At 51.5% G+C, this 24,175-nt stretch overlaps 1 protein-coding gene across 2 annotated transcripts in view; it reads left to right on the plus strand.

Moving 5' to 3' along the window:
- Nucleotides 1–339: 339 nt before the first annotated feature.
- Nucleotides 340–24,175, plus strand: part of ADCY5 (adenylate cyclase 5) — a 164,380-nt gene continuing 140,544 nt past the window's right edge. Inside the window, exon 1 of one of the 2 annotated variants that reach the window (XM_045385522.2) lies at nt 340–2,027. In XM_045385522.2, the coding sequence (XP_045241457.1) occupies nt 888–2,027 (1,140 nt within the window). In that variant the 5' untranslated portion in view covers nt 340–887. The remainder of the gene's footprint in view (nt 2,028–24,175) is intronic. The other variant, XM_074033290.1, reaches the window with a different exon arrangement.

Consider the following 24,175-nt stretch of genomic DNA (forward strand, 5'->3'; position numbering starts at 1 on the left):
TCTCCGGGCCGGCAGGTCCCGGCCGGCCCCGCTCCGTTTGCGGGAAAGGGGGAGGCGAGAGGGGAAGGGCCGCACCGCAGGAGCCGGTCCCGGACCCGGACCCCGCCCCCTGCGCGGACGCGCCGAAGGCTCGGCTCGGCTTTTGCCGGGGCCACGCTTCCACTCTCGCCGCGGGAGGTGGGGGATGCGGGCGACGGCCCCCCCGGGCTCCAGGACCCTCCCCCCCGGGGCTCCGGAGCTGTTGCTCCGCCCGCCGCCCCCTCCCCCGTCCTCTCCACCTCCCATCCCACCTCCCCACCCCTCGTAAGAAAATAATGCTGGCTGGCGCCCGCACCTCCCAGTCGCTCCCAGTCCGCTGCGAGGAAAGGGCACCCGCAGTGTCTCCTCGCCGGGACCCCCGCCGAGCCTCCCTCGCCGCCGCCGAGCCCCGAGAGCAGCTGGGCTCCGCTTAGGCGGAATCTGCGAGCGCCGCGCCCGGGCACTGCCGGTCCGGGGAGGCACCGCCCGCAAGGACACCGCTCCGTCCCGCCTCGTCCGCAACTCCGGCCCTCGTCGAGCTCGACGCGAGCCAGGATCCCGGACGTCTCTCCGCGTGCGGCGCAGCAGCAGCCCGACTAGTCCCCGCGACCCCTCCTCGGAGGCAACTCCATCTCGGACCTGGGACTTCTGACGAGGATCCTCAGCTACTTCTCACCTCGGGGCTGTGCCCTCCTCCTCCGCTCAGGACGGGGGTGCCAAGATGCCCCGCTGCGGCGCAGGGCCCCGGGCCGCCCTCGACGTGTGACCCTAGCCTGGTCCCCCTGCTCGGCCGTCCGCCCTCCCCTTGGAGACCCCCGGCCCGGCTTCCGGGGGAGGAGGAGGAAGGAGACTACGAGGCCGAGGGGGGGATGTCCAGCTCCAAAAGCGTGAGCCCCCCGGGCTACGCGGCGCAGAAGACTGCGGCGCCGGCGCCCCGGGGAGGCCCCGAACACCGCTCGGCGTGGGGCGAGGCCGATTCCCGCGCGAATGGCTACCCCCATGCCCCCGGGGGTTCTGCCCGCGGCTCCACCAAGAAACCCGGGGGGGCGGTGACCCCGCAGCAGCAGCAGCAGCAGCGCCTGGCCAGCCGCTGGCGCAGCGACGACGACGACGATCCTCCGCTGAGTGGCGATGATCCCCTGGCCGGGGGCTTCGGCTTCAGCTTCCGCTCCAAGTCCGCCTGGCAGGAGCGCGGCGGCGACGACTGCGGTCGCGGCAGCCGCCGGCAACGGCGGGGCGCGGCCGGCGGGGGCAGCACCCGGGCGCCCCCTGCGGGCGGCGGCGGCGGCTCGGCGGCGGCGGCTGCCTCGGCGGGCGGGACGGAGGTGCGCCCTCGCTCGGTGGAGGTGGGCCTGGAGGAGCGGCGGGGCAAGGGGCGCGCGGCCGACGAGCTGGAGGCCGGCGCCGTCGAGGGCGGCGAGGAGTCCGGGGATGGCGGTAGTTCGGCAGACTCGGGCTCGGGCGCGGGGCCCGGCGCGGTGCTGTCCCTGGGCGCCTGCTGCCTGGCGTTGCTGCAGATATTCCGCTCCAAGAAGTTCCCGTCGGACAAACTGGAGCGGCTGTACCAGCGCTACTTCTTCCGCCTGAACCAGAGCAGCCTCACCATGCTCATGGCCGTGCTGGTGCTCGTGTGCCTGGTCATGTTGGCCTTCCACGCGGCGCGGCCCCCGCTCCAGCTGCCCTACCTGGCCGTGCTGGCGGCCGCCGTGGGCGTCATCCTCATCATGGCTGTGCTCTGCAACCGCGCCGCCTTCCACCAGGACCACATGGGCCTGGCCTGCTATGCGCTCATCGCCGTGGTGCTGGCCGTCCAGGTGGTGGGCCTGCTGCTGCCGCAGCCGCGCAGCGCCTCTGAGGGCATCTGGTGGACCGTGTTCTTCATCTACACCATCTACACGCTGCTGCCCGTGCGCATGCGGGCCGCGGTGCTCAGCGGGGTGCTGCTGTCCGCCCTCCACCTGGTCATCGCCCTGCGCACCAACGCCCAGGACCAGTTCCTGCTCAAGCAGGTAGGGGCCCACCTGGCCACCGGGGCTGGATTGCAGGGCGGGCAGGCCTCAGCTTGACTCCAAAGAAAGGGATTCCACCCTCACCCTTTCGAATGGTGAAAAGAGCCAGAGAGACAGGGCTTGGCCATGTAGGCTGTTTGGGAGCTTCTTACCCCGCTCTGAGCCGCAGCGGCTTCGTTTACAAAAAGACTGCCCTTGTGTCGTTTGCAGTGTTCCTTGCCCCTTAGATAACGTATACTGAACTGTAGCCATCACTGTGGGAATGCAGTGAGGAAGGAAGGTTGGAGGAGAAAATGATAAGGAGTGTTTCCCATCTCTTCCTGAGCTTCTGTTCTTATATACAAAAGGCCTCTAACAAAACTGGCTGGACCCTCTAGCAACCACCCCCTCCTGAGTGTCACTGCTGCTTTGTTAATCCAGACCTGGATAGAGGGTTGGTGAGGGGACACCCTGCACCGCTTGCTCAGTGGTAAGGAGGAGATAGCATGAGCCTGCCACCTGTCTAAGTCTGGGGATTTGGAAGCTGGAGATATCCCTGAACTTGCAGGAGGACTGACAAGTTTGTTTCACTTAGCAAAGTGCCCCAAGCCAAAAAGCTGCCCTTAGCTAAAGTGGGAAGGAGCCTCTGAGATGTGTGTGGTGGCAATTCCCCTTCCGGCCTGAGCAGAAAGCTGTTGTTGAACATCATGACCCCTTCAAGTGGGTGCCCCTGGTCATTGCTTGTGGTAGGGACATTTTATCCCTGCTGGGATTTGTTGGCTGAGCCTAGAACTGTAGGTTCAGGAAGAAATACAACTTTTGCCTGGTTAACTGGTGACTCTCTTAAAGGCTTCTGGGAGAGGGGCATGTTGGCCATCCTGACCTCAGGGTGAGAGGAGCCCCCTGACATCCATACCATATCTCCCTTTAGTGTCCTGTGGTCTGGTTTCCTGGTCCTCATCCATGATTGCTTCTGAACCTGCTTGTTTGCATGCTGCTCCACTGTGAGAGTCCACTGGGCCCTTGCTACAGGCAAGTCTCTTCACCTTGGACCCCAGTGCACACATCCCCCCACTGGTGTCTGCCTTCTCGAATAGAACCTCTTAAGGGTTTTCCATTGTCATTGCTTTCCTCCATGTCTCCTCTTCTAGTGCCTTCCCTTAGACTTTTATCCTCTTGAGTACCGCATCTTTCTTGAGTTGCTCTCCTGTGCCCCCTGGCTTCCTGGACACAGTATTCTCCCATAGGGAATAGCACTGTTATGGGTTTCAGGGCTCTGGGCTCTAGCTGAACCTGCAAGGTGCTCTGTGACTGGGAGGGAGGGGACACACAAGCTCTCTGGGCCTTTGCTACCTTTTCTAGAGAATGAGAGGATTGTTTATGTCCCTTCCACTTCTAACATTCTCTGCCCCAAGCCGTACCCCTACAAGGAACCTTCTCCTTCCATTCCAACCACACTGGTCTCTTGGTCTTCTGCATGATTAACAATAGAGTCAGAGGCACAGAGTGGAGCACTTATTCATTCTCCAGTGTCCACTGGTCTTGCTGTCTGTCCAGTGTAACCTCCATGGATGCACAAATCCCAAGGTATATGTGTTTTTCCTCCTCCATTCTCTCACCCTTACCTAGCACAGTGCAGAGTACTTAGTAGGAATTTAATCACTGCTTGCCAGTATAGTTGGGGTCCAGTGAGTGGAGTAGGTGGGGCTGTTGATGCTAAGTTAAAAGTTTTTTTCTGATCTGAGATCAGAAGAAAAAAAAATATTTAGAGACTAGCTTTGAAGAAGCCTTTTGAGAGGTGGTGGTTTAAAAGTTACTACCATTGTCAGTGCTTATAAAAGCCCCAACTCTTTTGACCCGAGGACTCGTGCTTTCAGGCGGTTGTTGTATCTTTGGGGACTGCTCCTGACTTGGGTGGATGTAGCTTTTCTGTAGAGGAAGGGGCACGTCATCCATGTGGAGATTTTCAGGATAATTCAGGGTATTTTGTGAACCAAACTTGGGACACAAGGTCTGTTTACAGCTATAGGTATGGTTTCTCCTGAGGGAGGTTGGAGTCAGATCCCAGGAAAGGGTTGCTGAACCTGGGGGACCCCAGTTCCACCTTAGCATGAAAATACCATTGCAGCAATAGATTGTCTGTCTGACTGACTGCCCCTTCTGGTTCCTTAGGCAAATCCCTCTCCCTTCTCTCCCCACCCCCACTGGCTCCTGCCCTGTTCTTCTTTTACCCATTTTGGTCTTTAGACCTTTGCAAGGCTGTAGGATTTTGGGTGGATTTACACTTACTTTATATGATCTGCTCTGAGTGGTGCAGAGCTTGTTATGAGTGGTTCAAGACAAGGGAATGCAAACATTTCCTCTATTTGGCTTCAGAGAAAACTGTATCTTTTTTTGTTTGTACTTGATTTACCCTTTTGATTATGCTTCATATAAAATTTGTCTTTCTTGAGCAAACCCTGCTGGCTGGTGGGGGAAGTCCAGCATCAACCTCTGCCTCAGGTTACTCCAGAGCAGCAGGCGTGTGAGAGTGGTTTGGATTAGATGCCTTGTTCTTTTCTTTGATGAGACACATGTCCAGGGAAATGGGTGGCAATGAGCAGTTCCTATGTTGGGGCTTTGGGAATTCTCCATTTGGTGGCTTGGGCACATAGTAGGCCCTCAGTAAACTGGACTGGCATTTCTTCACTGCTCCTCTTGCAAGGCTGGACCCCTCCCCGTTTGCTCAGGTCCTCAACATCATTATCTGACCTGTGTATTTTATTCTTCTTCAGCCTCTCTTATGTGTGGGGCTCTGCCCTTGGCTCCAATTAGGAGAAGCGTTTGGTTTCTTAACCAGTGGCTCCTGATGGTTTTGACTCAAGGGAGGAACAGGACACAAGGTGCCACAGTCCCTCTTGGTAGGATGGTGTTTCTTCCCTTCTCTGTCCCTCTGGCTCTGTCCCTAGTGTTTGTCACCCTCCCCCTCGGCTCCTTCTCTCTCTCTGCCTGCTCCTTTCCTCTCTGACTTCCTTTCTCTTCCCTCTCCCTCTGATCCCTGTTACTGTCTGCCCACCTCGCCTCTCTGCTGCCTTCCTGCAGGCTCTGCTTTCCCATCTCTCTCTCCCCATTCGAGGCCTCTCAGCCTCTTCTGTGCTCTTGTCTCACTGTCGTCTCCTGTCTCCTCGCTGGGGTATAGTAGGAGCGTCACGGGGTTGTTTTTTTCCTCCTCCTTTGCCTGTTAGAAGTCCCTCTGCTACACCCATACCATAAATAACACTGGAGCATCTGCCAAACACATTCCTCACTTGTGTTAATAGGCTGCAATGATGCCGGAGCCTGTTGCCATGGCAACCTCATTTTTGTTTGACTGTATCCCACTCTGCTACATAAAGCTTCTGCACGCACTCACACAAAAACAAGCATGCTCACACAACTATTACATATGCTTAGCTATTAACGATTATTTTGGAGAAGGCATCGTTGTGTCCTGTGGGGGCGGGATGGTCATTTGCACTCCAGGAGATGAGCAGCTTTATGGTCTGGCGTGACTGTAGGTGATAATGGATGGAAGAGCTCTTTGAAAAGTGGAGAGTCCTGTTCAAATATGGGATATTATTATTATGCATCCACATTCAACCTGCCTGATATGGTTTCTGAGGAGAAGATTCTGACCCCACGTGGATCCCCATGAGCTTGGGGGAGCCGCTAGGGGTTTTCCCTGCAGTGTGGGACAGCCCATCTCCCACCCCACCCTGTCTTTCCTCAGCTTCTTAGGCGCTTCCCCCTCCCCCTTGCAGAGACACTCAGTGATTTCCTGCATTTCTTCTTTTGTGCTTGTTTGAACCTACAACTGTCGCCAGTTGTTCCAGTGATCAGAAAGACACAGGCGCTGTGTGGGTGAAATTCTATGACTGTGAGCACGTGTGTCTGTAGCGAGGAGGCAAGTGAGGGGTGGGGGTAGGGATATGGACCAAGATTCGAGGCTGTGGCTGTTCAGGGGTGCATGTGTGTATGTGAGCATGTGCACATCTGTCTATCTGGTATGAGGCTGACCCAGGTGGTGGACGTGGGCCTGGGAAGTCTTTGTGTTAACTTTGAAAGATCATGGCAGCCTGTCCTATTTATTCTTGGCTGGTACTTGGCTTCCCCTGGCCATTTGCTTTTCTGGTCCTGGGTCTTGATGGTTCTTCAGACCTTGACCTCTGGCTCCCCAGGGAAGTACCTGGGGCTCTTCTGACTCCATGGAGTCCCTCTCTTCTCTTTCAAGAACCTTTCCTGCTACCCACCTGCTTAGCAGCCCAGCCCAGTAAGCCCTGCTGAAGAGCTGCCACCTTGCTCTGGAACTTGGCCCAGAGGCTTGTCTGGTGGATCACTCTGACTGCCCAATGTGAGACGCTGGGTAGACTGGAGAAAGACACTTTCACCCACAGGCCTGGGTATCGTCTGCCACCAATTACTTCCCCTATCATCTGCATTTCTGGATAGGAGAAATTTGGTGGCAGTGAACTTCAGCAGCAGGCTTAACTCCAGCGCAGCAGCAAGCTGGGGTTGGGGGTTGGCTTTGGGTTTGGAGTGGAGGAGGGTCTGCTTCTCTTACCTCAAGGCTGACTGTATTTGCCGATTATATTTATTGATTGTTTATTAGATCGCTTCTTTCTCCCAGAAGCTAGGAGGGGATATTTGCAGGGAGCAGAAGTGGCTGGGGTGGGGGTCATCTTCTAGATCCCTAGAGTGCCTTCATCCCTGAGGGAAGACTTCAGGAATGGCGGAGACTCAGCGGAGGAGCACAGTGCCCAGCTGCTGTATTTGTGGGAATGTACACTGTTAATAATTCAATCTCAGTGTTCATCTGCAACAGGAGTGTGAGGTCTGTGTGCTGTGGGAGCACAGAACAGTGTGTTCGTGTTTGTCTTTAATGAGGACGTGGATGATGCGTTAAACCCCATCAACCTCACAGAGAGTTTCAAAATCAGTGTTCAAGGCTTGGACAGGAACTCTCCTGTGCATTCAAGCTCTGGCCATGAGTCCCTCTGTCCGAGGGTGTGGCTGGAGCACACGAAGGATGGTGGCCCATGCTCGGGCCAGGCCTCCTCTCCCACAAGAGGTGTGAATGGAACTGCCACCTTGGTCGTCACCAAACAGGGACCCGAGGAGGGAGCCTCCCGTGATGGCACAACCTCTTGCTGAGTGCCTCCTGTCCATGGCTGCCTGCCTGCTACTTCAGTTCACTTTATCTTGGTGGTGGGTGCAACCTGCTGTCATGTGTTTCCCAGGAGTGTAGCCTGCGTTGAGAATGAAAAGTTTGCTCTGTGGGCTTCAACATGATGGTGCCCGTAAGTCCCTTGGATATAGTTACATAAGTGAGGCCCTAGCATCCTCCTCTCATCCATGCTTATCGGATGAGGGTAGCTGGCTCATGGAAGGCAGGATCAGCATTCATTCTTCTCCCAAACACAAAATTGCAAAATTGGAAAGCCCTGCTTTTTTTTTTTTTTCCCCCTTCTTAAGGCAATATCCAAATGTAGGACAGGGAAGATCTCCTTTTACAGCATTGTGAAGAAAGTCTGGGGGTTTCTGGTTAGCGGACAGTGAGCTTAACGTGAGCCCGCATTTTGGAATGGCTGTTAGAAAAGGCCCACAGGATCTTGGTTAGGTTTATAGCCTTATCCAGTTCATCAGAGGATTGAGTCCTGGTCTGAAATGCAATGGCCTCCGATTCTAGACTTCAAAGGAGAGTGACCAGTTTTGTAAGGGGAGGGGAAACTTCTGAGAGAGCATTTGAGAGAATGGAGGATATTTAGCTGGGGGAAAAGCAGACCGTATCAGGTAAGAAAACCTAACGCGAAGGGCAAGGTGTTATTGCTGGGATCCCTGTTTTCAGATATTAGAAGAGGGGCTACATTATTTTCTGTTGCTCCCAAGGGTAGGCTTGTGGCAGATGGGCGGAAGTAGTAGACAGGTCTCAGCTCGAGGTAGATGACACCTTTCTAGCCATTGGGGTTGTGGCAGCCAAATCTGGTGCCTCCTGGGTAGCCAGCTCTCCGTCAGTGGAGGTGTTCAAGTGGAGGCTAGATGGCCACCTCCTTGGCTTGTTACTGAGGAAATTGACTGCTTGGTGAAAATTTGGATGGGTCACTGACTGCATCATTGATTCTTAACCTTGGCTTCTAATAATCACCTGGGAAGTTTTTGAAGAATGCAGACACAGGCCCCACTGGGAAGGTACAACTTCCGAAGGTCTAGGGTGGGGCCCAGGAATGAATCTCTATTTAAAACAACTTGGAGCTGGTTTTCAAAGCTCCCCGGGTGATTTTGGTGACCAGCTCTTAGGTTTGGGATCATTGGCCAAGAAGACTGCTCAGGTTACACCTAAGCCCAGAATTCTGTGGGTCAGTGTCTTGCAATAGAGTGTCAAGACCTCCTAAAGTCCTCCAGGGTGTCCTCTTATCATGCCCATCTCAGCCCCTGTTTAAAAGAAGCACAATGAGTGCATACATGCAGACTTGTTGGGAGGCATCCAGGTGGGGCTGGTGAGTGTGCACTGATGCACAGATGCAGATCTGGAAGGCGATTGGGTCATAGTGGTGGTGGTAAAACAGGATCAGAGGGGTGCTCAGCCCTGGACTCTCTCTTGCCCCCTCGCCCCAGTCCCCCCTTCCTTTTTGAGGCAAAACAATCTGTGGCTCACCTTTTGAAGGGGAGGTTAGTAGAAAGATGGGCCTAGGTTTGACTTCTGGTTTATTCATTCATTTGTCTGGTGAGTGGATATGAAAACCACTGAAGACATCCCAGATCTAGAAGGGATGGTATAGAGTGTGGAGAATGAGGAAGTCAGGGAGTGGAGGAACAAGACAGGAGATAGGGAAGAATTCCTATCTTCTTCTAAGGGGAGTGTGCCTTAAAGAAAGGAAGAGAAGATTGGAACTGTGAGTATGAAGAGGGGAGGGACTTGGAAGTGGGGGCAGGGCTGTTCTCTGGGAACAATGAGATATGGTCACAAGAGAAAGGGCGGGGTAGGTTAGACAAACAAGCACGAGGAGACAGTAGAGGCTTTATTCTTTAGGCCAGCCTCATGTGTCAGTGTGAAACTGTAATAGGCCCCCTCTCCCTGCCCACTGCCTCTTGCTCTGGTCGGGTTATGAGCTGCTGCATCTGGGCTTGTGGCCTCCTGACCTCACACTTTCATGGTCCCCTCTCCCTTCCCCTTCAGGGCTCCCTGGGCTTTATCACAGAACTCACTGTGGTCCCACTTGGGTTTTGGAGGAAATCCTGAGGGACCCAGTGCCTCACCTCCATCAGTGCTCAGCACACAGTAGGTGCTCAGTGAGGGTTTGAATGAACAAGCTAATGAATGAATGGGTGGTGGGGTGGGTGGACGTCTGCACGCAGACTCTAAGCTCTGCCGAAGTGCTAGACCAACACCTCCACAGAAGGAAGCGACGCAGCTCGGCTTGGAAGCCTATTTTGGTGGGTTGTAATCCTAAACTCTGAGCAGGGCTTCCAAAATCCCTCCTGCTGCAATTTAAAATGTGTGCCTTCTTAGAAACAGAGAGCTGTTGCCTGGCACTGCTGATACTATATCACTTCACAGATTTGAAAACCATCATTAAGTCGTTCTTTCAGCCTTCTCCCTATTTGTTCAGATAATAATCATTTATTAGGTGCCTACCTTACACTAGGCACTGTGCTAGGCCATGGGGTTGCAAAGATGATGGGTTGTGGCTCTGAGGACCGCCTTCAGCCCAGGCTCTCGCACTAAATGTGCCCGTTGGAGGGCTGTTCGTAGATGTCTCACATATAGTAGTCCCTCCTTATCCGAGGGGGGTACAACCCAAGACCCCCAGTGGATGCCTAAAATCACGGATGGTACCAAACCCTACATAACACTATGTTCTTCTCCTGTATATCTATACTTGTGATAAAGTTTATAAGTTAGTCATAGTAAGAGATTAACAATAATTAATAATAAAATAGAACAGTTTTGACGATATACTGTTCACAGTTTCCGATGGAAGATTCGTTCTTACCGTAGATCTTAACAATCTCAGCATACGATTTTTTTCTTTCCTTATTGATAACTTTTACATTTTCCCTTAAAGAAAGCACTTTAGGGTCTGGGCACAGTGGGACCAGGCAAAGTGGCTCATGCCTGTAATCCCAGCACTTTGGGGGACTGAGGTGGGAGGATTGCTTAAGTCCAGGAGTTTGAGACCAGCTTGGGCAACACAGTGAGACTCCGTCTCTACAAAAATTTTTTTAAAAAGGTTAGTCAGGTGTGGTGGAACGCATCTATAGTCCTAGCTATCTGGAAGGCTGAGTTGGAAGGATCTCTTGAGCCTGGGAGGTCAAGGCTGCAGAGAACTGTGGTCATGCCACTGTACTCCAGTATGGGTGGCAAAGTGAGAGATCCTGTCTCAAAAAAATAAAAAAGAAAGGAAGAAAGTGCTTTAGAGCGTCTCTTTGACATATTCAAACTGCCAGCATCACTACGCTTGCACTTTGAGGACATTATTAAGTAAAACAAGGGTTCCTTAAGCACTGCAGTACTGTGACAGTTGATCTGATAACTGAGCCGGCTATGGGGTGGGGGTAGGTAACACGCACAGCGTGGATCTGCTGGACAAAGGGATATTCATGTCCTGGGCAGGACGAAGCAGGACAGGGAGGTTTCATCACACTACTCAGAATGGTGCACAGTTTAAAAGTTAGAAATTACTTATGTTTGGAATTTTCCAGTGAATATTTTCAGACCATGGTTGACCGTGGGTAACTGAAACCGCGGAAAGCAAAACTGAGGTTAGAGGGGGACTGTTTTACACATATACGGTCTGTGTCAAATAGATTTAGGAAATACTGGGTTAAACAGAATTCTTGGACATTAAAGCTTTTAATATGTAATGGGTATAAGAATTTGCCAAGAGGGGGATATGGCATGAAGCCTTTTTCAAACACATTTGACTCCAGCACCATTTTCCGAAGGAACCTATTGTGGGGAGGGCATTAGTGTTTGTTGGGACAAACTTTAGGACGCACTTCTTCAAGGGCTGGGAGGAGCCTTGAAGTTTCTCAAAATCTAGCCCCTTGCCTCTGGGCCAGGCCTACCCGAAGGCATCTAGATGGGTTTTTTTTTTTTTTTTTGGTGGCTTTCCTCCCTCAGGAAGGAGATTGCTTAGACTGCATTGGCCTGCTGCCTGCTTTCAAGTCTCATTCTCCATCTGGGTCAGAAATCCTTTATAAAATAAACTGAGGGGGCTGGCAGGGACCAGGGGAATGCCTCCTTTATTTTGCATCAGTTTCTTTTAGGAGTTTTCTGCTGTTGTTATGCATCAGAACAGGTTGGGTCTGCACAATGACCCTTGGTGGGCTTGGGGTCCCTTGAATGTCTTTCTGGAACTTTTTCTTAGCAAGGCACTGAGTGCGTGGCTGCCCATGGGGAAGTAGTGTTAGACCATTCCAGATCAGCCTTCCCCAAATGTTTCTTTCCCATCCCCACTCTCCAAAAGGAGGAAGCTCATAAAGCATATTGATGATAACCTATAGCCTATATTAAGTCTTTACTGCAAACCTGGCACTGGGCTAATCCCTTCCATGCATGACCTCATCTAATCTTCATGTCATCCTTATGAGGAAGACATTTTGTATCCCCATTTTTTTAATTCTACACCACTGCAGAAACTGGGATAAGAGAAGGTAAGTAACTTCCCCAAGGTCACACAGCAAACTTGTAACAGATGGTTCAGCACCCTGCCCATATCCCCTGGGCATGTACCTTTCACTCATACCAGCCAGACTTCCAGCTCCTAGCACCTGAGCGCTTTCGCTGGCCTTAAACCTTGGGGCCTGCGGATAGGGTAGTTCAGAAGTGCCAGGGAGTTACCCTGAGAGCAGCCTTCAACCAGTGGCTGTTTGGCACTGGCAGACAAACGCCCCAGCTCGTTTGACCTCGGGGTTGGGGGAATCCTATTCTGAGGCTGGTGTTCTGCATCGTCTCCTAGAACTGTCTGGAAGGATTAATCTCTAATGGCTCACAGTGGTTACAGGCTTTTGATAACACTCTTCTTTTTGGGGGCTTTCTTTCCTTCCTTTCTCATTTCTCACTCCCCTCCTCCCCTCCTAATGTTTCCCGGGCTCACCTCCCAGAAAAGTCTCTTGTACTCAAATCCTTGTCTCAGGGGCTTTTTTCTAGGGGAATCCAAACAGAAAGTGGAGAAGCCTGCATCCTAACCCGGGTCTGACTTGAACACCAGTGGGGTGGGGAGGCTGCTTACTAAGAACGAAAATGCATAAAGTGCAGACCTCCATGGCAGAGTTGGATCCCTGGCCCTGTCTTGGGCCTCTCTCTTCCATTTGATAGCATGTGCTTATCAACAGCTGATTGATTGCTGGACTTGAGGAATGATATGAAATTTAAAAGACAGTTTTTACTTTATTTTTAAATTTATTATTATTATTATTATTATTATTGAGATGGAGTCTCGCTCTGTCACCCAGGCTGGAGTGCAGTGGCATGATCTTGGCTCACTGCAACCTCTGCCTCCTGAGTTCAAGCAATTCTCCTGCTTCAACCTCCCAAGTAGCTGGGACTACAGGCATGCCCCACCATGGCTGGCTAATTTTTGTATTTTTAGTAGAGAAGGGGTTTTGCCATGTTGGCCAGGCTGGTCTTGAACTCCTGACCTCAGGTCATCTGCCCGCTTTGGCTTCCCAAAGTGTTGGGATTACAGGCATGAGCCACCATGCCCAGCCAAAAGACAGTTTTTTTAAAAGATAAATTACTTTTTTTAAATTTTTGCTTTGAGACAAGGTCTTACTCTGTTGCGCAGGCTAGAGTATAGTGGTGTGATCTTGGCTTATTGCAACCTCTGCTTCTGGGGCTCAAGCAATCCTCCCACCTCAGCCTCCCAAGTAGCTGGGACCACAGGTGCACAACACTATGCCCAGCCATTTTTGGCAATTTTTAAAATAAAAATGGGGTCTTGGCCAGGTATGGTGGCTCATGCCTGAAATGCCAACACTTTGGGAGGCTGAGGCGGGCATATCACAAGGTCAGGAGATGGAGACCATCCTGGCTAACACAATGAAACCCCGTCTCTACTAAAAATACAAAAAATTAGCCGGATGTGGTGGCACGTACCTGTAGTCCCAGCTACTCGGGAGGCTGAGGCAGGAGAATCGCTTGAACCCAGGAAGTGGAGGTTGTAGTGAGCTGAGATTGTACCACTGCACTCCAGCCCGGGCAACAGAGCAAGACTCCATCTCAGAAAAATATAAAAAAAAAAAAAAAAAAAAAAAAAGGGGATCTTGCCACGTTGCCCAGGCTGGTCTTGAACTCCTGAGTTCAATCTATGCACCTGCATTGGCCTCCCAAAGTGCTCAGATTATAGGTGTGAGCCACCACGCCCAGCTGAATTTTTACTTCTTAAAAATGTGTGGCTTTCTGGGCCCTTCTTCATTTATACTCTGACCTGTCTTCAGGTTCCTAAGCTGCTGTTGTAAGGTGGCAGCAGAACTTGTGGTCTTAAAAAAAAGGTTTTCTGAGTATGAGAAACAAGGACCCTTGATTTGGGGCATTTCATGCAGGTTCTGAAAGAAGTTATGTGCTGACTAAAGGGTCTGCCAGCTTCCTGGAGAGGCTGTGACATCTCTCAGTCAGTGGAGGACTCAGTCATTGGTTAAATCTTCTTCTACTGAAGTCTGCAGGGACCTCGTCTGTGGAGGCAGTCTCTCTTCAGCATTTCTCTAGTTTTGGCACTACTACAATGAAACCAGCCCAGACCACCGTGCTCAAGCATCTAAAGCTCAGCTGAGTTCAATTCAGTGCTCCCTTACATATTTATTTATTTTTTTGGGACAGGGTCTTGCCCTGTTGCCCAGGCTGGAGTGCAGTGGTGCAATCACGGCTCTTTGCAGCCTTGACCTCTTCAGGTGATTCTTCCATCTCAGCCTCCCAAGTAGCTGGGACTACAGGCATGTGCCACCAGGCCCAGCTGATTTTTGTATTTTTTGTAGAGATGGAGTCTTACTATGTTGCCCAGGCTGGTCTTAAACTCCTAGCCTCAATCAGTCTGCCTACCCTGGACTCCCAAAGTCCTGGGATTACAGGTGTGAACTACTGCGCCCAGCCTCAGTACTCACTTATTAAGCTCTTACTGTGCGTGGCATATACCCAAAGGAGTGAAACATGGCCCTTGCCAGAGAGGGGATTGTCACATATTAGCGGGAGTCCTAGGCCCAGGTCCTCTTGAGGGTCCCTGTGTCATCCTGCATGGTCTGTTAGGGTTAGGGTTAGGGTGGGTGTATGAGTGATGGAGCGAGGAAGGGGAAAGTAGGGCTATAGATCGGAGATTTCTTATCCTGGGTGCACCTTTGAATCCCCTGGGGAGTTTTAAAACTATACCTTAACAAGGCCCACCCCAGATTATTTATATTTAACTCTTGGGATGAGGCTTGGGCATTCCTAGGGTTGAGACCTGGACTAGACAGTGGCTCAAATACCAGCCAAAAGGCTCAAATACCTTTATATTTAATTAGCATTTTTTAGGTGACAAAGGACTTGTTTATGTATGATCTCGTTTGCTTCTCATGGCAGCTCTGACGAGGTGACGTGTTAAAACGAGATAACCATTGGCTTTGGGGCCTGGAGGCCCAGAAGACAGCAGCCCTGACTGTGTAATCCTGGTGGAGTGGCCCTAACCTCTTTTTTTTTTTTTTTTTTTGAGACAGAGTTTATCTCCCAGGCTGGAGTGCATGGAGCTATTTAGGCTCACTGCAAGCTCCGCCTCCCAGGTTCACGCCATCCTCCTGCCTCAGCCTCCCAAGTAGCTGGGACTACAGGCGCCCGCCACCACACCCAGCTAATTTTTTGTGTTTTTGGTAAAGACAGGGTTTCACCGTGTTAGCCAGGATGGTCTCAATCTCCTGACCTCGTGATCTGCCCACCTCGGCCTCCCAAAGTGCTGGGATTACAGGCGTGAGCCACTGCACCTGGCCCTGCCCTGACCTCTTTTCAGTCCTTTTTCTCTCCTGTATACACTGGGGGTGATAGATTCCTGATTGACTGGATCTGTTCCTGGGCGCCCCAACTTAATGCAGGTGAGAGCACTCTGTAAGCTGTGAGGCGGGTTACAGACGTATGATGCCGACGTGGTTTTGGAGAGGAGTAAATAAGAGGCTCAAAGAGGTGAACTGACCCCATTCAGGTTACATTGCTAGTTAGTTAACTTTGGAGCTGCTGTGCAAATTCAGATCTCTGACTCCAAACCCAGTGCTCTTTTCAGAGGTAGGGCAGTGCTAGGTCCTCCCTGTGGTGCTTTCAGAAGCTGTGTGGAGGGCCCAGCTGCTCTCAGGCAGTTGTCTCCGTTTGGTTTCGGAATGCGTGGCTTTTTATTTGTAACGGCCTTCCTTTCCCCATGGTGTCTGGTTCAGATGGGCATTAAATGGATTGTCATTTCCTGAGCTGTCATTGGTGCTGTGCTGAAGTGTTTGTTTAGGGGGCAGCTGGGATCAACTGTTTACCTATGAAGAGCTCCTGAGTGGTTTTATGGATGACTGAGTAGGGACTGAGACCCAGAAGAGGTATCAGAAGTGATGTTACGACTGCTCACCTCTGGGGTGAGGCTGCCGCACAGCCTGTCTTCTGGTGGCATAAGTGAGACGGGGAGGGAAGGGAGGAGCCTGCTGGGGACCCATCAGGATCACCTCTTGGTACAGCCCTGGAAGTCGGACCCGGGGTCTCTCTGTTGAGTAGCATTCAGTAGATAGAGCTTAGTGCTTACTAGAGCGTTTCTAGGGTGTCTCTAAAGCCCAGTTCCCCGGCACCATCAACACCCTAAGAGATACCCCAGTATCCTTGAGCTGTGCTTCAGATTCAGTTCTGTTCCTGTCACTCTTCTTAAGAAAGCTAAAGGAAAATGAAACTCATTTGCTAAGTAGATCTTTGAGATTATATTTTCACATTTTCTTTTGGGGGTGGGAAGGCTGTTTGTTTGTTCATTTAATGTGCCCTAGTCCCCAGTCTTCCTCTGGCCAAATCCCTTTCCTGTAAGCATTTCACCACGCTGAGTGGAAGGAATCCATCTGCCCCCTTGACTGGCTCCCTGTAGGTGATGCCAGCTTGGAAGTGTCTTGGCTCTGGCACCTCAGCTGAGCAGGCTGCAGAGGGACAGGGGCCTGAGCTGAACCCTGGGTGAGCAGTGTGGGCTTGCACTCCTCTGGGGCCCTGCCTGCCTTTGTGGCATCTGACACCAAGAAACATCCCCTTCTTTTTCTCTGTAGCACTTTGCTGGTTTGTAATTTTTCTCAGTAGCTTTGTTTATGTGTCTTTCCACTGGACTGTTGGCTGTCTGAGGGCAGGGATCTTGTCTGTTTCAATCCCCAAATATTTGCTGAATGTTACTGACTTTTAGATCCCTACTTGCCCAGCACTGTGGGAAGAAGGCAGGTAGTGCCCATTCTCAGGTTCCACAGGAGTTCTGACGTTGGCAGGAAGGGGTCCCTCTGGGTGCTTCTTCCTTGGGCTGGCATCTCCTCTACCAGAGCTCTGCTTCTCTTCCTTGTGCCTGAGCTCTGCCTTAGAAAACACTGGTTTTCAACTGGGTACAGTGGCTCACACCTATAATCCCAGCACTTTGGGAGGCAGAGGTAGGAAGATTACTTGAGGCCAGGAGTTAGAGACCAGCCTGGGCTACATAGCAAGTCCCTGTTTCCACACAAAATGAAAAAATTAGCCAGGCATGGTGGCATGTACCCGTGGTCCAGTTAGGAGGCTGAGGCAAGGGGATCACTGGAGCCCAGGAGGTCGAGGCTGTAGTGAGCTGTGATTGCGCCACTGCACTCCAGCCTGGGCACAGAGCAAGACCTTGCTTAATTAAAAAATAAATAAAAATAATAAAAATAAGTAAAACAAAAAATAGAAAACACTGGTTTTCATCTCCTCTCCCTTTCTGGGATCCCCCACTGTGCTGTCAGGCCATGTCGGGAGGGGCTGTGTTGCCCCATTTTTCTCTCCCTCCACCCGGTTCCTTCTCGAATCTTTCTTCTGGTGTCTTTTCCTGCCTGCTGCCTCCTCCCCACTTCTCTCTTTGCAGCTGTTAAGATGCGGGAGGACCGCAAAGACTTGACAAGAGGCAAGTTCCTGGGCATATTGAAGGACAATAAATATGAGTGTGGATCAGTACACAAATTCCAAAGAGGATTGTTCATTCTTTTCAAAGCAGTCCCAGGAAATAGCAGTTCCTGCAGTGCCTTTTCAACTTCCTTGTAGTTTACTGCCATGTATTACAGTGCATGTGTCAGCCTCAATTTTTCACCTTGAATGCCCGGGGCTGAGACTTAGGCTTTCTGGGTGGGTTAACCCCAAGGAGTCCATCAGAACTTAAGGTGTGGGAAGTAAAGGCATGTCAAGGAGCTTTCACCTAATCCCAGTGCCCAGGCACATTGACAGTGGCTGGGCATCAGCGTTTTGTAACACTCTGGGTAATTCTGATGTGCACCAGGATTGAGAACTACTGCCCTCAGCCTCCCTCATCAGTGGAGGGGTCATGTGATGACACCGAGTATGATTTATGGCTGTATTGAAAGGCAAGTTGTTTATATCTAAAGGGTTTATTGTGGTGATTCAGTAGGAGTGATGGCCACTAAAAATGATTGCAGGCGTGTAAGAGGGGAAGAAAACTTGGTTGGTGGTTGGTATAAAAACCTTGTCAGGCAAGGCTGTGGCTTAGTATATTTATGTTGCTCTTATCACCAGCAATTAACCCCAAATGTGGCTAGATAAATGGCTTAGTGCAGTGCTGTAATAACTGCAAGAATATTTTGGGAAATGACTGTTACACATGGCTGATAAACTGACCATCTTAGCAGAGCAGCAAACCTCACTGAACATTCCTGAAGGCTTGTTAGCTACAAACAAATGCCTATTGATCCATCAAATATTAACTCTATTAGCTCTTTCCTCCTTGTTTTTTTTTTTTTTTTTTTTCTTTTGAGAGAGCCTTGCTCTGTTGTCCAGGCTGGAGTACAGGGCTATTCACAGGCACGATCATGGTGCACTACAGTGTTGAGCTCCTGGGCTCAAGTGATCCTCCTGCCCCAACCTCCTGAGTAGGGAGGATATGATATTTCACTTTTGATTAGGGAGAAATTGTATAAACACCTGTGGCCTTAAAACCCTCAGCAGTGTTCTTTAGTCTTCGTGAGTTTCTCTTTGACTCCACTGTAAACTAGAAGTGTCTGTAGTAGATGCTCAATAAATAGCTGCTGGCTGGATGAATGAATTTGTTCCAGGTTACTCAACAGGTAGATAGCAGTGTTTGTCCAGCACTAGTACTTTTTCTTCACCTCTGTAGCTCATGAGAAGCACGGAATTATATAGCTGGCAACTCCCCATATGCGTTTGTTATTAGCATATGTGGCCAAGACTAGGAAAGTAAAGAAGGGTGATGTGCAGGGTGAGGAAAGGATGGGGCTTGTACCCTCAGAGGATTTCCTTCCTGTCCTCTGTGTGGTCAGTTAATTTCTAGCACCTTTAGATCACGGCAAGAAGGGCAAGGACCCTTCTGCTGCAGGTCCGGGCTCTGGGAGAACAGAGAAGCAGATGAAGCTGGGGTCTGTCTGAGGACTGAAAAGGTTGGCAGGCACCAGCTGTGGGGCTGGGACCTGGGGCCTGGGAAGCATCCCTAGCCAGGACAGGGAGATGTCCTCAGGTTAAATCCTCCACGAATGACCACATGTGGATTGTGATGTGGTCTTTCTTTGGAAAGGGGTTATCTGGGGAGAGTTAATTTTGGATTTTGCTTTACACTTATTTTTAAAGTGGAATATTTCTCCAGCATTGGTGACAATGGCCTAGAAAAGCCCGTTAGTCACCATCTGACATCTTCCCTGTGCGGGGTGTTGCTGCCTTTGCTTCTTTCCCACCTGACGCCTGTGGGGCTGATTTCGGTCCTCCTCCGAGGCCTCAGGGTGATTTCACTGGCAGACGGTGCTGTGAGGAACTCCTGCTGGGCCTGAAGTGGTGTCAGCCTCTGCTTCCATCCTGGGGTGTCCGGGAGCCAGGCGAGCTTGTGGGGTGGTGGGGAGCCACATTGGAGGATGCGATGGTGTCTAGGCGAGGCCTGTCCCTGTGAGTCCAGATCTGTAAGGCTGAGTCCGGCCTGTATTCCCCACAGTCTTTTTGCTCTTTGCTTTCCCTCTGTGTCTTCTGGAAGTCACCCTCAGTCTGGGACTTAAGGAACAGGTCTAATTTCTCTTCAGGGAACTGAAAGATATGGAATGCTCATCCTGTGTTCCCTGGGTCTCCTCTAGGTTCCTTTGTGGGGCAGGAAGAGGGTCTCTCTGTGTTTGCCGTGGGCAGATGTGGGAGGCTGTGCTGAGGGCGTGGGGGAATGGAGGAGATGCTGACCTGCACGCTTTGTCGAGAGGTGGGAGAAGGGCTGAGGCCGGTATTCACTCCCTACCCAGGCCGAGCTGCCCCCGCTGACTTTCCTGCTGGGTCTCCACACCCCACCCCCAGGGCAGCCGTTGGGGCGGGTGAGCTGGGGAGGAACAGTTGGGGTTGAACGTGGGTATGGGGTGGGGCAGCCTCTTCCCCAGCAGAGTGCGGTTGCTCAGAGTCTTGGGTTTTTCAGAAGCTGAGAAGTCTGGGCCGGCCACACAGGTGGGATATGCCACTCTGATGGTGCATGTGCAGCCCATACTCTTCCACCTGCTGTTCCCTGACCATGCCTGTCCCCTGCCCTCTTGAGGATGGGCCATCAGGTGGTTTTAGAGGAAGGTGCCTCGCTCTGTTGCTATCATTCTGTTGCTCTGTCACTTGTGAATGTGGCAGCCTCTGTGTTTCTGTGAACTCCAGAGCCCCCTCAGTGAAGAAGCCTTCAGGATGCTGCGTGATTGGCAGGTGGGGGTGGGTGGGCCGTGCTCCTGAGATGAGGGAACTTACTTTGCCTTCTGCTCTGAGGAGAGGCAGGCTTTGTGGTCTCAGATGAGGGGGCTGAGCACAGATACTCACTGGGGCAGGGTTGGGGGGATCCTCCTTTTCTCTGGGGTCCCCTCTAGATTTGGAAGTATCCTAACAGCCAGCCAGGTGTGGGGACCATGGCATCTAGTGGTCTTTGGGAACAGCAGCTCTTTCTTTTCCATGCAGCAGCTTGTGCACTTTCCTAATGAGCCCCTGGGGCTCTGGGCATGGAGAGGAAACGGGAGGCTTTGTCCCTGCCTTTGCAGAATGTTCAGTCTGATGGAAATCTACTTTTAGGAGATGCCCAGCCTAAAAATAATAGGCAATACAAATATTGCCAGTCCCTACCATTTATGACGCGCAGAGTGTCAGTCACGGTGCTGAACCCTTAGTAGCTCATTTGATCCTCATAATCTCCCATTAGGTTGGTATTGTCTTTTTATTTTTCTTCAGATGAGAACCTTTTATGGATAAGGAAATTGAAGTTCAGAGAAGCTAAGTGACTTGTTTAAGGTTGCACAGTTAAAAAGTGATATGATGGGGCTCCAGTGCTCGCACTCTGAACCACTACTCCAGTAGCTCACAAACGTGGGTGTGCAAGAATTCCCCAGGAACTCTGTTTAAAAATTTGATTCCTGGGCCCCTTGTCAAGAGAGTCTGATCCAGTGAGTCTGCAGTAGAGCCCAGGAATCTGTATCCCAAATAGGCACCCCCCTCCAAATTAGAGGCATGTGCCCTGGGGATGCAGTTCTACCATCCAGTGCTCTTCCCAGGGGGAGAATAGATTGAAGTTATCAGCTTCTCCTTTCCCTGAAGTGATGGGGAGTGGCAGGCCCCTCTGAGAGACAGAAGTTTCTGTGTTCACTGCACCAGGAGGTGGGCTCAGGAAGGGCACAATATGATGGTTACATTGAGAGTGGAGGGGAACTTCCTGCTGAGCCTATGCCTGGTGATTCTCAGAAGACAGAGCTAGAGGAGGCTTTGAAGGAAGCAAGGGAGCCAGGAGATGGAGACACTCTAATCCAGAGAGCAGGAGCTAGGAAGTAGCCTGGTTGCAGAACATATGTCAACAGCCAGAGAGAGGAGGCAGACAAAGGGATTTTCAGGTGACTGCAGGGACACCGATTGTTACACTACAGTGCATGACTGCAGGCACAAAAATCCTGGCAAGAAGACATCCACCACTGCCTCAGTTTCCTTGTCTGTACAGCAAGATCAGACGGTTCCTGAAGGTCCTGCCTGTGTGTGCCATAAAGGGTGCCCTTGTTCAAATAAGAAGGGACTGTACTCCAGGGACAGGGAGTGCTGTGGGGATGAATGTACTACAAACCTGGAGAAGCAGATAGTCAACAAGGCCGGGTGGTGCATGGTTCTCAAATATTTCTTTCTAGACTCGACCTCAGACATGGGTCCCTGTCCATTGATCCTCCTAGTCACTGTCCCTCCATCTGCTTGAACCGAGCATGCCTCTAAACAAAATTCCTCATCATCCCTAACTTGACTTTATTTTTGTTATTATCAGTTCTCTCTTTGCCTAGGTGCTGGTGTTAAATGATTGTTGAACTGAATTATTTAACAAATATCTACCATGTGTTAGGCACCGAGAAACCAAGACGAACAAGCCACAGACCCTGTCCTCAACAGCAAACCTGTAAATATTGTCACCTGTGTCAAGCTGCGTTCTAAGTACTTCTGTTCACTCCGTTAATCTCCACAGTAGTCCTATGAAGTAAGCACTGATATTGTCACCCACATCTAGTAGATGAGGACATTGAGTATGGCAGGTTAAGTAACTTGTCCAAGCTCACACAAGGAACTGGGCAGCCTGGCTCTGGGGTCTGGTCTCTTATACATCACCACCTCCCAAGTCCAGTGGAGGGTCCTAGGAGACTTCCCAAAAAAGATGTTCTCTGAGCTAGCTTAGAGAATGAATAGGGGTTTCCATGTGCAGAGACATGGGAAAGGGCAGCCCTCACACAGGGAACAGCAGGAGCGAAGGCATGGAGGCAAGAAACTAAACTAGGGGCCAGGGAGAGTGGCCAAGGAATATGGTGGTAAAGGCGAGGCTGGCTGGGAAGTGGGACTGGGTTGGGAAGTGTATAGACGTCCGCACCAATACATTTGGGTTTCTTGGAGGGAAAGGAGATTTCTAGAAAGCTGTGTGCAGAAAAGTAAGTAGATATGGTCCCACCTGTGATTAGAAAGGTGGCTCTAGCGTTAGGGCATGGAGGTGGTCTACAGAGGGAGAGCCTGGAGGCCAGTGATGGGTGTGGTGGCTGCTGCCTTTGTCCAGGGAGGCTGGAAGAGGCCCACTAAGGGAGCTGGAGGGCTAGGGCCACAGGGAGCCCCTGGGCATCTGTTAGTGTCTTCCTACCTTGGTTACCAATGGCGCTAAAACTTGTCCCTCATGTCCCCCAATCAGGAGATCTTCTCCAGCCTCTGGGGAACCAGATATCACCTCTTCCCCCAGGGGACTTGGATGGATCCCAAAGGCCTTCCTCCTCTTCCTGGGCTTGAAATATCCCATATCAGCCTCCTTCCCTCAAATTCCCAGGGCTCTGCCTTCATCCAGGTGTTAAGCACCTGAAGAGTCAACCTCCTAGCTTCTCCTCCCTCTGAAACCTGGGAGCCCACACTCTTGCCAGTCCCCACTGGGTGCCTCTGAGGACCTCATTCCTTGGACCCTGGTGTCTAGGGCACCCCAAGCCCCAGCAGAGCTCCTGGCACTCCTACAGGCTCCTTGTGCCAACCTCCATATAGCTTCCTTTCTCAGGGGCTGCCTGACAAAGTATATACTTAACTCTTCTGTTTATTCCTTGCCCTCCTTCCATCCATAGCCTCTTTAGAATGTCAGCTCTGGCTGGGCGCAGTGGCCATGCCTATAATCCCAGCACTTTGGGAGGCCAAAACAGGCAGATCACCTGAGGTCTCCTAGGAGTTTGAGACCAGTCTGCACCAATATGGTGAAACCCTGTCTCTACTAAAAATAAAAAAACTAGACTGGCTTGGTGGCGCACCCCTGTAGTCCTAGCTGCTCAGGAGGCTGAGGCAGGGGAATTACTGGAACCTGGGAGGGGGCGGTTGCAATGAGCCAAGATCACGCCACTGCACTCCAGCCTGGGCGACAGGGTGAGACTCTGAAAAAAAAAAAAAAAAAAGGAAGAAAAGAGAAAAAAAAAAAGAATGTCAGCTCCTACACATAGGAACTTCATCCTGTTCACTGCTGTCCACCCCCATGCTGCAGGGTGTTTCTCCTTGGCAAGCTCCCTGCCCTTTCTGGGCCTTAGTGCTTTCCTCCATGAAATGGGATATCATGATGCCTGCTCCCCAGAGGGTTGTGTGGAGCATTACGTGTGATGATATAGGCAGAGCACTTAGCACAGGGACTGTACAAAGCCCTCAATAAATGACCCGGGGTCTGTCCCAGATGTGGATGGTTTGTACTTTTAAATTCCCACACATTCCAGGAGAGCTTGTGTTTCTCTGGACTGCCTGTATGTTTGGATGGCAGTAAACAGGCGAGAAGAAAACTGCACTGCCTCCAAAAAGAAGTGGAAGAAGAGCTAGGTCCTGGATCATGGGTTTTACCCTCCCCTGGCCCTGTCCTTATTCTGGCTGTTGGCCACCAAGTGACCGGCACAGACCTTCCAGGAGCCAGGCTGCCCCCAGAACCTGACTGAGACCAGCTTGTGAGCTGGGGCCAGAGCTCCCTGGGGTGAGTGGTGTGAACTGGGGGGTGGGCTGGGATCCTCCTGAATCTGGGGGCGGCTGCAGCTGAGGGAGGCTGTGGCGAGGTCAGCCCTGTAACCAGCATCCCTTCTGGGGACTGCTCCAGAGGATCTGGTCAATAAGCTGCGCATGGTTTTGAAAGGGCTGGGGCCACTGGGACAGAGAGGAAAGCCATATAGCTGCTTCTTCCAGATGTACTTCCTTCTGTAACTTCATAAGACATGCACGCATGCAGTGGAGCACGATGATACCACCCACAGACCACCAGAGGCCTCAGTGCTGAGAGAGCTGTGGGCCTGTGAGGCCTGTTGCAGAGAAGGCCTTGCATGGCAAAGGCCTGAGACATCAAATGTGACACCCGAGGGATATGGCGAAGGCTGGAGATAATAGAGACAATGAGCCCGATCCCCTTCCCCCGAGTGAGTGTCTAGGTGAGGCAGGACCCATGCCTGGGGTGTGAGGTGGTAATGATGTCCAGAACATTCCTCTGGCTGGTTGGACC

This window comes from Macaca fascicularis, chromosome 2, assembly GCF_037993035.2.
Source record: "Macaca fascicularis isolate 582-1 chromosome 2, T2T-MFA8v1.1".
NCBI classification, from domain to species: Eukaryota; Metazoa; Chordata; class Mammalia; order Primates; family Cercopithecidae; genus Macaca; species Macaca fascicularis.